We start from the raw sequence: 14,419 nt of genomic DNA, 5'->3' as shown, positions 1-14,419 counted from the left end.
CGATTTTGATCATGCTGGAAGTAGTTATCCAAAAAGACTATATCTCAAGGATCCAACCTTGCCGTCAGCGACAAAAATCAAACGACGACTCAGTTCAAGCAAATCTCAAAATGGGCTGGGCTGCCGCCTCCAACCCCCATTCTATGACTTCAGATTGGCCATTCAAAAACCGAAGCACATGGGACGGATACCAACGCTTCACCGATTTCATGAACCTCTACCCTGTCTTTCCGCGCCAGCCGCTGCCTAGTCATCCAAAGTCCGATAAAATCCCATATATGTCCCAATGGTCGGTGAACCGCTTTATCATCGTCTTTGCTGCCATGCCCATGTTGCTTCACCAGGCTTGGGTTTTCTTGACGGGGCGCTGTCTTGAGAAACGGACCACGTTCGTCCTCTATAGTGGTGCATATGCGTTCAATATTGTCCACCTTCTTCGTCTGCTACGCCGTGGGCTGTACAAGTACGGCTGTTTTGATGGAGATCTGGCTGATCGAGATGGTATACCTAACTCTGCCGTCGGGAGGATACTGGGTGCTCTGTGCAAGGTCGCAGGCTCTCGCGTTGCTCTAGCCGTGCTCATCACTTACAGCCCTGACATCTCGCCTCTCGCTGCTATCAGCAACTTCACGTCATGGGTGCCGTTCCTCGTTAAGCTAAGCTTCTACGGCATTGCTCTCGACCTCTGGTTTTACATCTACCACCGCGCCTGTCATGAGGTGTCTTTTCTCTGGAAATACCACCTGACACATCACTTGACCAAGCACCCTACTGCGGCCTTTACGGCTTTTGCGGATGACGAACAAGAACTCGTGGAGCTTGTTATCGTGCCTCTGCTGGCTTTTGCCACGCTGTGGCTTGTCGGTCTTCCTCTTGGCTTTTATGAGTGGTGGCTCTGTCTTGAGTATATCAACTTTGCTGAAATTGCCGGCCATAGTGGTATTCGTGTGCAGTCTTTTGTTCCTTCGCCGGTTTTGTGGCTGCTGCTGCTTTGTGGGGCTGAGTTGGCTGTGGAGGATCATGACTTGCATCATCGGAGGGGATATCGGAAGAGTTTTAATTACGGGAAGCAAACGAGGGTTTGGGATCGGTTGTTTGGGACTTGTGGTGAGAGGGTAGAGGCAAAGGCGATGAATGTCGACTATGATAAGGTGGTGTGGATGGACCTCTTCTAGTGGGTACTGGCTTTGTTATTTCTTTCCTTGCGCCTCGCTTGTATGATAGAAATGTGTCTTATACCACTGAGAGAGAGTTATGATTTGGTATCAACGGCAGGCTTCATGATGGATCTAAATGATGTGACTTTACAAACAGACCGCCATCAGGTTCTCTATATATGAATCGTTCCCAGTTTCTCCAGAACTGCTTTTTGTCTTTCCAGCCCATCTTCATCGAACGCATGGTCTTCAAAGCAAAGGGCGATGGTATCGCAGAATACGCTACCAGCCTGATGCATGATGAGCAGCTGCAATGGCAGGCATGTCTGGAATGACAGCAGCGACGGCGCTCGAGACTCGTCTGTGGGAATCCCATCGGGGTGGTCTTTATCTTCACCAGTGGCAGGGTAGGCCTCGGCAAGGATCTGATCCAATGGCCTCCAGAGCGCGAGTTCAAGAAGGATACAGCCCAATCCATAGAGATCAAATGACTTGCGGTATGATTTCCGACGAGTGCCCCGCGCCTTCGGATGTCGGTATAGATCTGCGCTGGGGGAGCCAGAGGGAAGTTGAGTTATGGCTGAACCATCTTCAGAATCAGGCCTGGCGTATTCGAACCCAACGAGATGAGCTTTTTCTGGGAGAACTTCGTCCTGAGCGAAGAATGCAATGATATTTTCGGACCGAATCCCCTTGTGTAGCCAGCCGGCTGTGTGTAGTTGGAGCACCGTCTCCGCCATATCCATGCCGATCTTCACACGGCGGTTTAACGGGGCAATCGAGGAATATTGAATCACCTTATGCAAAGACTCGTACCGGAAAGAGCCTTTGAGCCCCTCTGTTTGAACTGGATATCTGTACACAAAACCAAATAGTGACCTTTCACGCCACGGCAATAGACCATGCCACGGCAGAGTATGAAACGACGGATCATTCATTCTACTCAGTAACAGCGCTAGTCGGCGGACATATTTAGCGAGTTGGTCCCAGCCTGGATCTCCAGCGTATTTCCATTCTACAATGACTTTCTGTCCGTTGTAAAGCGCGGCCTCGATTCCCGCGTATTTTAAGGAGTGGTCCGAGTACTGAGGAGTAAGACGTCGCGGCCGAAGTTCAAGGATTTGAAGAGGAGCACCTCGCGGCTCGGATTTCTGTTTAGAGCCCTTGGATGGCGCTAGTAGCAGGCGAATCTGTCGCAAAGACGCGGCCGCAGCGAGGCTCGAGTCCGAGGTTGAAGGATTCAGGAGCGTACTGATGGTGTTCACCTCGCTAGGGTTGCTACAGTGTGTGATGAGGTCTCTGAGCAATGAGTCTGATGCAGCATGGAGTCTCTCGCGGTCAGCTGAATCTAACAGGTAGTCCAGACGGTCATTCAACTCTGCGATATCGCTAACCACACGGTCTGTCTTTTCTTTCCCCGTACTGGCCCAGCGAAGTCGTCGAATGGGGCTATTATGGCTTTGAATGGCCCTAGCTCGCGGGCTACCTGACTCTGAATTGGTCAAATGGCGAAGAAACCTGGTCAAGCTAGAGGAAGTCTCGAAGGGCTTCTCTTCTGGCTTCAGCGTAGCTGAACCCTCATCGTCAGCAATGTCGAGATTATATTTGGATTTGAGCTTTTCGGCAGAGGTTAGCAACTCTTGCTGCTCTTCCAGCAAGCTCCTGGCGACCTCCCAGTTCAGCCGACTTGAAGGGTTGGATTCAATCCCCGATTTCTCCCCCCATTGTATGAGCCGATAATATTGCCACTGCAGTCGCGATACGATCTGATCGCCATCCTTGCCCACGTTGTTTGCAAGGCAGATGAATTTATATGTGCTGACGCATGTCTCGAAAATCTGCACAGCGTTGACAATCGTTCCCAGCACCTCCATTCTCACGTCACACAAATGAACAGGCCGGGGAAGCGGGGGTGAAGGGAAATCGAGCGATCGAACGCTAAGCGCCACGTCATGGCCAGAAGGATTCATCGCGAGGCTGAAGCCCCTCACACCCCGCTTCTTAGTACAAAGCCCTGTCTCTTCAGCTTCATCATCCTACCCACCTTTTCTCGGTATCCATGAGCCATGCGTTATGCCAATCTTTCTATACCTCCCGATAACAGGGTCAGATGGTTGAGAGGCTCGATCGATCTACCATGTCCCAGCCCTTTTCCATCCGACCCATGGGCATGGGGCTCTTTCAGGGAGTATTTGGGAAGCGAGCACCATCGTCGAATCAGCCGCCCGCCGTTCGAAAAGATGAGGCTGATATCGAGGATTTGCTAGATCGCTTGTGTCGGCCGGTATTTGGGACCAACCCGAGCGCGTCTGGCAGCGTGGGCATCAACCGATGCAATGAGATAAGTGAAATTCTCTTGAACAAAGGTAAAGTCACTGGCGATGAGCGACTACTCGCCTGGAGTGAGCGACCGCGTATATACATTGTTTTGCGCAACATCCAGCGGCTGGATCTGCTAGACTGTTTTGTGAAGGCCGAGTTGACCGACTTCCATATTCCCTTCAACGAGGACACACTTCCATCCTTCTTGCACGAGAGCAACCTCCGAGAGTCATTCTTGCACTTCCAGGAGTATGTGCTTTCCTCGGGGGCAAAGGGTTTGGATAGCCACGGCGGACCGCATCTGAGCCTTGCGGGGAATGCACAGAGATATTTCTACTACAAGGGGACACTGGGGCAAGGTGGATATGGGTGAGTTTCCCAGAGTTTTGTTTTAGTGACATCTATGTCGGCTTGCAAGGGAGACTAACTGGTTTTCCCTTTGTCGCTTTTCCATTCAAGAGTAGTCGACGCCGTAACCAGTCGACTGAGCCTCCAATCTTATGCACGAAAACGTGTCTTACGCGGAAGAGATACAACGACCAACAGACTAGGGCAAATGTCTTTGATACGAGAGTTATCATACCTGAAAACCCTTTCTCATAATCATCTGGTTCGATATGTCGCTTCCTACACCGACGAGAAGTATATTGCATTCCTCATGCAACCCGTGGCAGACTATGACCTGGAGAAACTGTTGCGGACTTTAGGCCGCGCAGGAAGCGGGGCTGAATGCCTGCGACCATTCTTCGGATGTCTGGCAGGGGCGATTCAGTATCTGCACGAGAACAAGATTCGCCATCGGGATCTCAAGTCGCGGAACATTCTCATCAAAGATGGTCGGGTTTTCGTGGCAGATTTCGGAACAGCGTACAGCTGGAAGGGCTCAAAACACAGTATCACCAACCATCGCAATGTCCCCTATACAGCCGAGTATATTGCTCCAGAGGTCGCGCTACATCAGAGCCGCAGCACCGCCAGTGATCTTTGGTCACTAGGCGTGGTCTTCATGGAAATGTCCACCGTCCTGATGGGCAGCACCATTCGCGAGCTGAAAGCCCGACTGCATGCTTTTTCGCATCCCCGTGGAACAGAGCCTTACCTATGGGCAAATCTTCCGGTGATAGATACATGGATCGGGGCACTTACTAGCTTTGCTACAGCGCGAGAGGAAAGCACCGAGCCACTGTCCTGGGTCCGAGACCTGCTGCAAGAGAAGCCAAATAAGCGCCTTAAGGCTGAAGGCCTTATGAAACAGATTCTAGAGTCACCATCTTTTCACGCTTTCTGCTGCGTTGACTGCTGGCCGGTCTACGAGCAGCGTTCCTTTCTTTATACCCAGCAAACCTTAGACAGCCAAACTCCTGCCCCGGGTAACTCGGCAGACGTGCGTGCTCAGCTCACTGCGCTTTTGGACCCCCCTGTCGACAAGGCCCGAGAGTACGAGAGAAATCAGACAATTGAGAATTGGCTGGGCGCTGTTGGGGATGAAGATATGTCCTTGACCTCTGTGAGTATTAGTGGCACAGCTGCACCTTCGGATATAGATGTCCCTATCCAGATTGTGGAGGACGGCACGACAGCTTACTCTGCCGAGAGCTCTGAAGAGGATAGAATGGTATATCTGGATGATATATCTACCACTGGCAGTTATCAGTCCTTGCACGAGGATACCCACTCGCATAGTGGCCCGGGTGATGGCGAATCAAAGAGCACGACTTTACCATTGCAATTCCGGACAGAACCTTTTCAGAATGTCACCGTTCAAGAAGAATCAGACAGCGATGACGCGGGTAGTACACCGTATGATAGTGGTGGTCAACTAGAGAACATATGGTCTCTCGCGGAAGCTGAATTGAATGTTTGGGCAGATAATAGCCTGACTGAAGCAAGCGGCAGAGGACCGGAATTCCTAGCGAATATGCTACCGTCCTCCAGCGGTACAGTTTGGCAACACGGCCAATCGCTAGATTCACCTCTGCTACTTCCGGTAGCAGAGACCCCAACAAGCATCTCCTGTTCTTCAGAATGCAAGGAGCCAATGATATCCAGCCAAAGTAATGACTCTGGGATTCAATCATGGTCAGAAACAGCAATTCGAACAACTCCAAGCCCGAAGACGACTCTGACCGCACAATCTACTGATCTACCCAAGAGCCCACATTTGCCTTGCGTTGATATCCCGGAAAATTCAGCGGTTGATTGGACGGTTGTCTCTCATCAATGTGACCCGACGGCCTCACCACCAAGCCATGTGAGAGAAACAACATCTGAGCATGTACCAGTTTTTGAAATGAGTGATCAAACTCCAGATGACCTGATTCCACCGGCTGCTGGGAATGAGTCGCCTTTGCGCCGAACAAGCAATATGGATGTCGAAACGCCACAGGCGAATGCATTGCAGGTCGTACCAAAGGTCAAAACAAAGCCGCCCCAGCGACCTGAATGTGAAAAGAAGAAACGGACCAAAGAGCGCATTGGTCCAGTGGTATTGAATAAGGGGAAACCGCTACAAGAGAAGCCAGAAGCTGGAGAGGAATCACATGAATCATCCCGTTCGGAGAAGAAGAAAGTGTTCAAAGATCAGGATGGCCAAAGCGTGTCGATGAGGAAACCGCGAAGCGACACATCGCCACCTGCATCGGAAGCGAAGCCAGAGACCGAAAAAGCGAAGCAGGTCCCACTCAGCAGTGATTCACAAAGGGAAAAATCCCAAGATCAACCAGAAGCCAGGGAAGCACCACAAGGGACATCCAACCCAGAGGTGAAAAGGCTACGGTTTACAGAGGCGGAGCAAGTACCATCCACGAAGGAGTCGAGTAACGACCTCGCACAATCAGAAACGGATACCAAGCCAGAGTCACGTAACACGCCCAGTTCAGAGAAAAAGGCACGGTCCGAACAAGTTGAAGGTCACGCATCACCAACAAAAAAAGAAAAGAAGGCAACCAGCCCCAAGAAAGGGACCATGTCTCTCCACAAACAGGCCCTCTTATCAAGTACAAAACAGGCGGCACCAAAGAAACAAGCCCCGGTATCAGTTTTCAGTCCTCAGGTGTACATGGACACGACCTGGGAAGCCGCCTCAACGCAAGACACTAGAATTATTTCAATCAATCGCCGCAGGTTGAGTATGTGGAAATGGTTAGATCGGGACCAACGTATTCTGGAGAGTTTCTGTACTGAAGGGGCCGTGCAGGCTGTGAGGATTCTGTTGAGGGACGGATGCAATCCGGGGACTGAATTCAAGCCCCGACCAACACCTCTTATTCGGGCAATCCAGGGAGGCACATATCAGCACTATAAATGCGTCCAGGAGCTGATGAAGCACGACGTCAACTTGAACGTCACCGAGAGAAGGACCGGGCGCACGGCCTTGCAGATCGCAATAGAGCAGCCGTTTTTCGCCGGTCATACGAGTCTTGTCCGAGATCTGATCAACGGCGTTGCTGACACAAACAAGTCCGATCATACCGGCAAACGACCGATTCTGAGTGCCTTTGACGTCCAAAAGACCGACGTACTTGAAAAACACCAACTAGATGCGCTGGCGTGTCTTCTCGTAGCAGGTGGGGGGAAAGAGACAGATGTCAATGTCTATACCCCCCATACGCATGACAGCCCTTTGCACCTTGCCATCAGACGACGGAGCCCGATGGCCGTTGGGTTGTTGCTTTTCCGGGGTGCATCTGTCAATGCCAAGAACCAAGCTGGTGCCACACCTCTCCTCCTGGCTGCAGCTCAATGGGCTGGTCCCTTAATCGCAGATCAAGAAACCATCTTGGACCTTCTTCTTCAAAGTGCAGGTATCAAGCTTAACGAGAATGCCGGCGTGCAGCGCCGAACCGCGCTCCATCAGGCAGTCTTTCGCGCCACCCCGTTGGCCGTGGAAAAACTTCTCGAAGGGGGTGCTGCTATCTCGATAAAGGATTCTGAAGGTAAGACGGCGCGACAATTAGCATCAGAGCTGGACAAGACGAAGTGGAAAGACGAGAGGGCCGAGATCATCCGGCTATTGGATGAAAAGAACAGGCAATCAAGCGTCAAACCATAATAGTCTTTACCGAAATCTATCCCAGCCTTTCTAAAGGAAGCTTTCGGGAAGAGGTGGTGGTCATTGAGCTAGCGGAACCCAGACAGAAAGGACGGCGAATCCTTCTTTTCCCATACGATCAATACGATATACAGAAGGAGTAGGTCCCTCTTCCGGAAGTTCTAATGACAGTAATATTCATTTTGTCGATAACGGAAGTCTATCTATACTTGAGCAGTCCATTCATGATATCAACCAATGAGTTGCAGGGTGTATACCTATGGGATATGTTCTACTTTCTCCATATGCTTTCTTTTTCATCAGCCTAGGTCTCTGTATATCGAGAAGAATTTAGACGAAGCATATCATGTATTGCTGTTGCGTTGACCGGTCAAGCATTGTCGCCGGCTGAGCTTGCATACAGACACGAATAAACACTAGTTAGATAAGTATATCGCATAGCACTGAATATGATAGCTGAGTGGATTGCTTCAGATGCCCACATGTGAAAAGAAGAAATACAACCATGAGCAAGAGCTAGACTAGAAAGAACCAAGAAAACGTAACACAACAGAACACCAAGAAACAACAGCAAAAAGCAAACATCCTACCCCTCAGAACGGCCACGCATACCACGAAGCCCCCAACACGAACACTGCCACCTCGGGCAAAAAGACCTTCCACGATCGCGGCCTCCACCCCTCGTCATACGGCAACCTCTCCTCCCCAAATACCGCTTCGATATACCTCCTCGGGACCTTCCGTCGGAGCCCTTGACCAAAGACCGTGCTGACGGCTGCGACCTCTGCGCACGCGATGAAGTGCTTCTTCTTATCGAAATCGAGGTTCTCGTTGGTTTGCTTTTGCTGGTCATACCGGGTTTTGCGAAATCGACCGAGATCGGAAACTCGGAAGGTCGACGGATCTCGTGGGGAGGAGAGTAGTCCCTCGTAGAGGTCCGGGTTCAGGTTCATGTAGTCGCCTAGAAGCCGGTCTTGGCGGGTCAGTGAGACGTCGTGTTCGGTGGCGTGGGGTCGGCCGACTTGGTCGAGGTTGAGCACCGGGATGCCATCTGCATTGACCTGCTCGGGATCTCGCAGACCGGACCATCTGGTGCCGGGTGGAGGGTTGTTGTGGTCGTCCGAGTGGACCTTGAAGGCGCTGTCGACGAGGAGGTAGGCGACATCCGGACCGAGGCCGAGATAGCGGACGGCGGAGGTGAGTTCGGCGGCGGTGATGTTGCGGCCGGAGCGTGCGATGAGGCCGTGGTTGGCGAGGCTGTTGAGGGCCGGACAGGGAGCGCGGAGGTCTGTTGGGCCTGCGGGTTGGAATTCGCCTTGGGGAGGGTTGGGTTCTGTGATGCTGGTAGAGGAGGAGGACATCGTGAGGATCAAATTGTATGGGGCTGAATATTGGGGAGATGGGTGGTTAGGATGGGATGTGAATCAATAGATAGCGTCCGGGGTAGAAAGATAGAAGCAGCTTCCCTTGTCCTTCTTGTAGGCAGGGATCCTGGTAGATGGGAGGTCATGGGGGGGGAGCACAGATGACCGCAGCGGGCCGATGGCTTATGCTGACTGACTGAAGGTACAGTACAATGCTATCTGGTATGTACACGGACACCCCGAACCGTCTATAGATGCTTCAGCTCCACTTCTGGAAGAACTCCTCCAGCAGCTGATTCATCTCCTGCTCTCGCTCCCAGCCTAACATATGACCCGTCCCCTCGTAGACCTTCCACAAGATCCCCTCGCCCAGTTCCTCCTTCAGGATCTCTCCATGCTTGAACGTAAGCATCCGATCCTCCGTCCCGTGCTGCAGCGAAATCCGCTCCCTCCCCACACGATCCCCCAGCTCCTTCAACTGCGCCGCCGTCTTGTGGTGAAAATAGCACGCCACAATCTGCATCATGAACCCCTTCTTCGTGAACCCCTCCGTATCCTCTCTCTTCTTCAGCGCTGACGCCGTGAACCGATCGCGATTCGTCGGAAAGTTCAGCTTCGCATCCTCGTTCTCCGTATCGGGCCGAGTCAGGAACTCGTCCGCGAAGATGGAATGCGACAGCTGATCCAGCTCGACGTCGATATGGCGCGGAATGAACATGGTGGCGCGCTGTCGTAGGTTTTCCAGGAACGGCGCCGTGCGGACCAACCGCGGGGCCGTGCAGCCCAATGACAAACTCGCCAGCCGATCGGGGATCAGCATGCCGACCTCCTGGGCGATCATGCCGCCCATGCTGGCGCCGATGACATGGATGGAACGCGTGGGTTCCGCGGCCAGATCGATCCAGCCGAGCGAGGCCACCAGGTCTACGGCATCGCGGGCCATCTCGGAGGTGGAATAGAAGGCGACGTTCTTGTCGGACTGGCCGACGCCGCGGTTGTCGAAGACCAGACAGGTGTACTTGGAGGCGAGTTCATGGCCAAAGTACCGGGTCTGCCGGCGCCAGTCTTGGTGAGAGGCGTTGAGCCCCATGATCCACTAGATAATGCCTGTCAGACTCGCTGGCCACAAGTATCATTCGCGGTATGTCAGAAGGGCTCGAGCACATACGACTAGCTTGGTTGGTCCCGTGCCATGGATCTCGTAATACAGGTTGAAGGGACCGCCACGGCGATTCTGGGCCACTGCACGCGTGCCGGACGAGGTGGGAGTGAGGTTGTAGCCCACGGCTTTGTAAGCAGGATGATGGAGAATCTCTGCAGCTGTTAATGGGGCCATGTTGGATAGGAATTAGAGTGGTTTGGAGGGAGTATGGAAGAGGAAAAGGATACACCTAAGTAGGGTGCAGGCAAAGGCCGAGATCTCACATGGACCCGTTCTTGGCAGATGATCCCGAGGCATGACGAAAGAGGTCCATCGGTGACTAATTGCGGTAGGAGTAAAGTAGTCAGTCAGTTAATGTGATTATGGTGTATGTGAGTTGTTGTAAGATCCGGGGAATCCAAGATGATCAACATGTTTTTCCCAAGAAAAAAGCCTGGTTGTTGGTTAGGGCGTAGATAGCATGGAATATCCTGCTTGTCTTCATAATGCTATAATGCAAGCCACCATTCAATCACCCCAGCATGTTAGCTCAGGGGAAGAGCGCCGGGCTCATAACCCGGAGGTACGTTTCACCGCCCATTCTAGACACCACTGAACAAATCAACTAACAACTCGAAAGGACCCTAGATCGAAACTAGGACATGCTATCTTTTTTTCTTTTTGCAACATCCGCCACAAACCTGAAATGGCCATCGCCATGACTTTTTGGGGTCCTTGTCAACAATTTTACAACAGTTTAATCAGCTTTGTACTCATCTTCCCTCTCAAAAGTCTGAGAAAATCTCAGTCAGATTCATACTAGGATCTATGACACGGTGGCTTAGGTGACGGGAGAGATCAGCCCGTCGGAATGAATCTATAATGGCGGATCTGTCGGCAACCGCGTATACGCCTGCAAGTAGGCACATTCAGATCATGAATTCCTCTAAGTAGTCATTATTCAGACTATGTTCGTCAATTTTTATTTGAGGGTCCTGTGGGAGTTCACTCGAGTTAGGATGAATGTCATGATGGGTGATAGATGTAAAACTGGATGTCTTTACGGTTCTGAATTTTGCTAGCCCCATAGATCAAGGTACTTGTGGAGCATGTTACTGTATAGGTCCTGAATACACCAAAAAAATCATTGAAAGGTTTGGCCAGTATACACAAAACCCTCCTATAGTAGATCTGCCTTAACACGTCACAAAACCCTCTCCCTTCAGCTTTGCATTACCCTGGCATCTCTTAGCATCGTGAGTTTGAGGGGTGATACTCCAAGTTTGCTCTTGCTATCGTAGTTATAGAACCAGTTCTTCTCGGCGTACTTGATTTCACTCTCGCCGTTGTACCAGCCATAGAAGAATCACAGTGTGCCGTCACCGCAGAAGTTCTCCATCTTCTCGTTAGTGTCTACGGTTGTTAGCTTCACTTTGGTCTGTTTGAAGCATGTTTGTAACCTACTCACTCGTGCTTCGGCAGGTGTAAGATTCGATTTCCCCGTACCCAACCCAGCCCGACTTGCCGGTGCAGTCAAAAGTGTCGGTCACCAAGAAGTAGCATTTATTAGTGTCTTTGTCGTGAATGAGTGCAAATTCTAGTGAGTTGAATATCTTCACAATGATTTCATGACAGGACGCTCTTACAAAACGCAATACTTTCGAGCAGGGCGAACAACGGGAACAGACCTCCCGACGACGTCAGATGAGATAATCCGTCGCGAGATATGCCTGCGACAGCACAATTGAACTCCATGAACGTGAAAGCCCTGAAAAAGTTCTGGTACGACCATGGCCATCAATCTGAGTCAGTGCCCCGCCATCGTGTCATATGCAGATTAACAGATCCTTGAGTCTGATCGGCTGACAATAGTTCTCGGAGGTTGACAGGTGTAACATTAGGAAATAAACTAAGTGACACATGTCACCAAGAATCTGCACCACCGCGACTCGATCGAACCGGAGTCGAGATCTCAAGGGCAGGGCATTCAGTTGCATTCTAATCTCTCCTACATACCGACGGGTGGCTGGAAGACGGCGAATAAATGGCCAGCCACTTGAGGGAATCATGAAACAAGGGGAAAACAAACCTGCAGAGGCTACTCAGGTCTGTCCAGGGGATGCAGGAGTACTCTGGCGGAAGCAGCGAGACTGATCGGATGCCCTCCCACTGTGACGGAGCAATGGAGGGGCAGTCGCCAAAAGACATGCCCCTCCTTGTCGGCACTCTACGGCGTATAGTTAGTGCGTGATAAGGCGTCGGCCAATGATGACCGGGGCATATGGCATGTTCTCCCACGTGCCTGGTAGACAGGCTCGGCTGAGTTGACGCTGTGCAGAAGAGGGCCTTGACTCTTAATTGAGGCTGCATAGAGTGATGAGCAATCGGCCTTAAGACTGCGAATCACCGTGCAGAAGGACGCCGCATGCCAAATCGGGGTGGGCCATCCTGCAGATCTTCACTGTCTGACCAATGGCACTGCTTTGTGTAATAAGAGCTAGTCCCCATCGGAGCTAGTGCCGTTAGCGCCACAAACTGCCGACAAGCCGAGGACAACAGCCAATCAGGGGGGGCCTGGCCGGCATGCGGGCAGGTCACTGGGGAGCCTGACTGCCTGAGGCTGCCAGGGGGACCCGCCTTCTCCGCCTTTCGTCCGCAACGCCCATTTTGTGATACTCCTGCAAGTTCTTGAACCAACCCCCCCCCCCATGCCGCTTCGCACTTGCACAAATCCACCCGTATCTCCGTCAATACCTCCTTCCTATTCCAACCATGCAATGGAATCACTCGGCAGCCACACGTGGGACAGAGGACCCGGAGAAGCGGCCGATGCTCAAGCATCTGCCGCCAGATGATCCGGTCACTTCCCACGTTGGCCACGATATAAAGACGCCCTTCTGGGAGCCTCGATCATCTTCGACTATCTCCTGGCGCAAATCCATCTGCATCACCCTCCTCCTGCTCGTCATGAGCATCCTCTCCCTCGTCACCTTCTTCTCTCTCGGGGTGGGCATCTCTGGCCTACCCCACGGGCCCGCGAAGACCGCCGAGAGCCCCATCAAGAATGTCGTCGTGCTGGTGCAGGAGAACCTGTCCTTCGACGTCTTCGCCGGCGGCCTGACCTACAACCCGGACATCGACGGGCTGGTTAAGACGGGCTACTGCAATCCCGCCAATGTGTCGGACCCCACGTCGGAGAGGGTGTGCGCGCAGCCCATCGCCAAGAACGTCGCCCCCGACGATCCCGATCACAGTATTAGCGGCGGCAATCAGCAGGTCTACAGCACCTACCACCCCAACTACAAGAACGACGTGCCCGACATGCAGGGCTTCGTCACCGAGCAGATCGTCTCATACGGCCTACACGCCGACCTATCGCGCGCCGCCGAGGTCATCAACTACTACACCCCCCAGACGGTGCCCGTGTTCAACGCTATCGCCGAGAACTTCGTGCTCTTCGACCGCTGGTTCGCCTCCGTGCCGGGGCCCACCAACCCCAACCGTGCCTATCTGACCTCGGGCACCTCGCACGGCCACGGCCAGAACGACGATGACTTCCTCACCTCCTCGCTGCCGCAGGTCTCCATCTTCGAGCAGCTGTCCGCCGCCAACGTCAGCTGGATCAACTACCAGAACACCACCGGCTCCGGCTTCCTGCCCGACGCCCAGTTCTACGAGTGGACCGCCCGCTCCGGCAAGGACAAGACCAACGTCAAGCCGCTGGACCAGTTCTTCCGCGACGCCCAGTCCGGCACCCTGCCGCAGTTCACCTGGATCAACCCGGAGTGCTGCTCGTACATGTCCTTCCACCCGCCCTCTCCCATCAACATGGGCGAGGGGTTCGTCAAGAGCATCTACGAGGCCGTGCGCTCGTCCCCCCAGTGGAACGAGACCCTCTTCATCCTGACCTTCGACGAGCATGGCGGTTTCGCCGACCACGTCTCGCCGCCGGAGAACGTGCCCGCCGGCGACAACCTCACCTACACCGAGAAGGCCAAGGACGGCCGCCCCACCACTTTCCACTTCGACCGCCTGGGCATCCGCGTCCCCACCGTGCTCATCTCCCCCTGGGTCGGCAAGGGCATCGTCCAGAACCGACCCGTCGCCCAGTCCGGCGAGTTCACCCACACATCCATCCTCAAGTATCTGGCCGACCTGTGGAACTTGGATGTCCTGACCCCGCGTGTCGAATGGTCGCCCAACTTCAAGCATCTCATCACGCAGAGCTTCCGCTCCGACACCCCCGAGGTGTTGCCCGCTCCGGCTACTTCTTAGAGTAGATGATAAAACGATGGATGGATGGAGGGAGGGACCGAGTTGGATGTTGTTCGACTCGATAAGTAACGTATAGTACAGTACAGTACATGGCAACGTAAATGTGACG

The 14,419-nt window shown here is 52.9% G+C and overlaps 6 protein-coding genes and 1 non-coding gene across 7 annotated transcripts; 4 read left to right on the top strand and 3 right to left on the bottom strand.

Annotated features, from left to right (window-relative positions):
* Positions 1-11: 11 nt before the first annotated feature.
* On the top strand, positions 12-1,175 carry LDX57_009671 (sterol desaturase family protein; the record flags this gene model as incomplete). Its single annotated transcript, XM_046091404.1, has 1 exon — positions 12-1,175. One exon carries the CDS (start codon positions 12-14, stop codon positions 1,173-1,175), a length of 1,164 nt encoding a protein of 387 aa, XP_045947381.1.
* Positions 1,176-1,330: 155 nt separating this feature from the next.
* Positions 1,331-3,031, bottom strand: LDX57_009670 (uncharacterized protein; the record flags this gene model as incomplete). Its single annotated transcript, XM_046091403.1, has 1 exon — positions 1,331-3,031. One exon carries the CDS (start codon positions 3,029-3,031, stop codon positions 1,331-1,333), a length of 1,701 nt encoding a protein of 566 aa, XP_045947380.1.
* Positions 3,032-3,294: 263 nt separating this feature from the next.
* LDX57_009669 (uncharacterized protein) lies at positions 3,295-7,530 on the top strand (the record flags this gene model as incomplete). The annotated part of the gene is made up of 2 exons (XM_046091402.1): positions 3,295-3,848; positions 3,939-7,530. The coding sequence occupies 2 exons, from the start codon at positions 3,295-3,297 to the stop codon at positions 7,528-7,530; spliced, it is 4,146 nt and encodes a 1,381-aa protein (XP_045947379.1).
* A 593-nt stretch (positions 7,531-8,123) lies between these two features.
* On the bottom strand, positions 8,124-8,891 carry LDX57_009668 (putative peroxidase; the record flags this gene model as incomplete). The annotated part of the gene is made up of 1 exon (XM_046091401.1): positions 8,124-8,891. One exon carries the CDS (start codon positions 8,889-8,891, stop codon positions 8,124-8,126), a length of 768 nt encoding a protein of 255 aa, XP_045947378.1.
* A 262-nt stretch (positions 8,892-9,153) lies between these two features.
* Positions 9,154-10,230, bottom strand: LDX57_009667 (alpha/beta fold hydrolase; the record flags this gene model as incomplete). Its single annotated transcript, XM_046091400.1, has 2 exons — positions 9,154-9,990; positions 10,063-10,230. The coding sequence occupies 2 exons, from the start codon at positions 10,228-10,230 to the stop codon at positions 9,154-9,156; spliced, it is 1,005 nt and encodes a 334-aa protein (XP_045947377.1).
* A 344-nt stretch (positions 10,231-10,574) lies between these two features.
* On the top strand, positions 10,575-10,703 carry LDX57_009666. The gene has a single exon. It is a non-coding gene; the product is annotated as a tRNA-Met (tRNA).
* A 2,104-nt stretch (positions 10,704-12,807) lies between these two features.
* On the top strand, positions 12,808-14,310 carry LDX57_009665 (putative phosphatidylglycerol specific phospholipase; the record flags this gene model as incomplete). The annotated part of the gene is made up of 1 exon (XM_046091399.1): positions 12,808-14,310. The coding sequence occupies one exon, from the start codon at positions 12,808-12,810 to the stop codon at positions 14,308-14,310; it is 1,503 nt and encodes a 500-aa protein (XP_045947376.1).
* Between the last annotated feature and the right edge of the window lie 109 nt (positions 14,311-14,419).

This window comes from Aspergillus melleus, assembly GCF_016097325.1.
Source record: "Aspergillus melleus strain CBS 546.65 chromosome Unknown contig5, whole genome shotgun sequence".
NCBI lineage: Eukaryota > Fungi > Ascomycota > Eurotiomycetes > Eurotiales > Aspergillaceae > Aspergillus > Aspergillus melleus.
The sequence above is the reverse complement of the archived record's forward strand: the minus strand, read 5'-3'. Positions and strand labels throughout refer to the sequence as shown.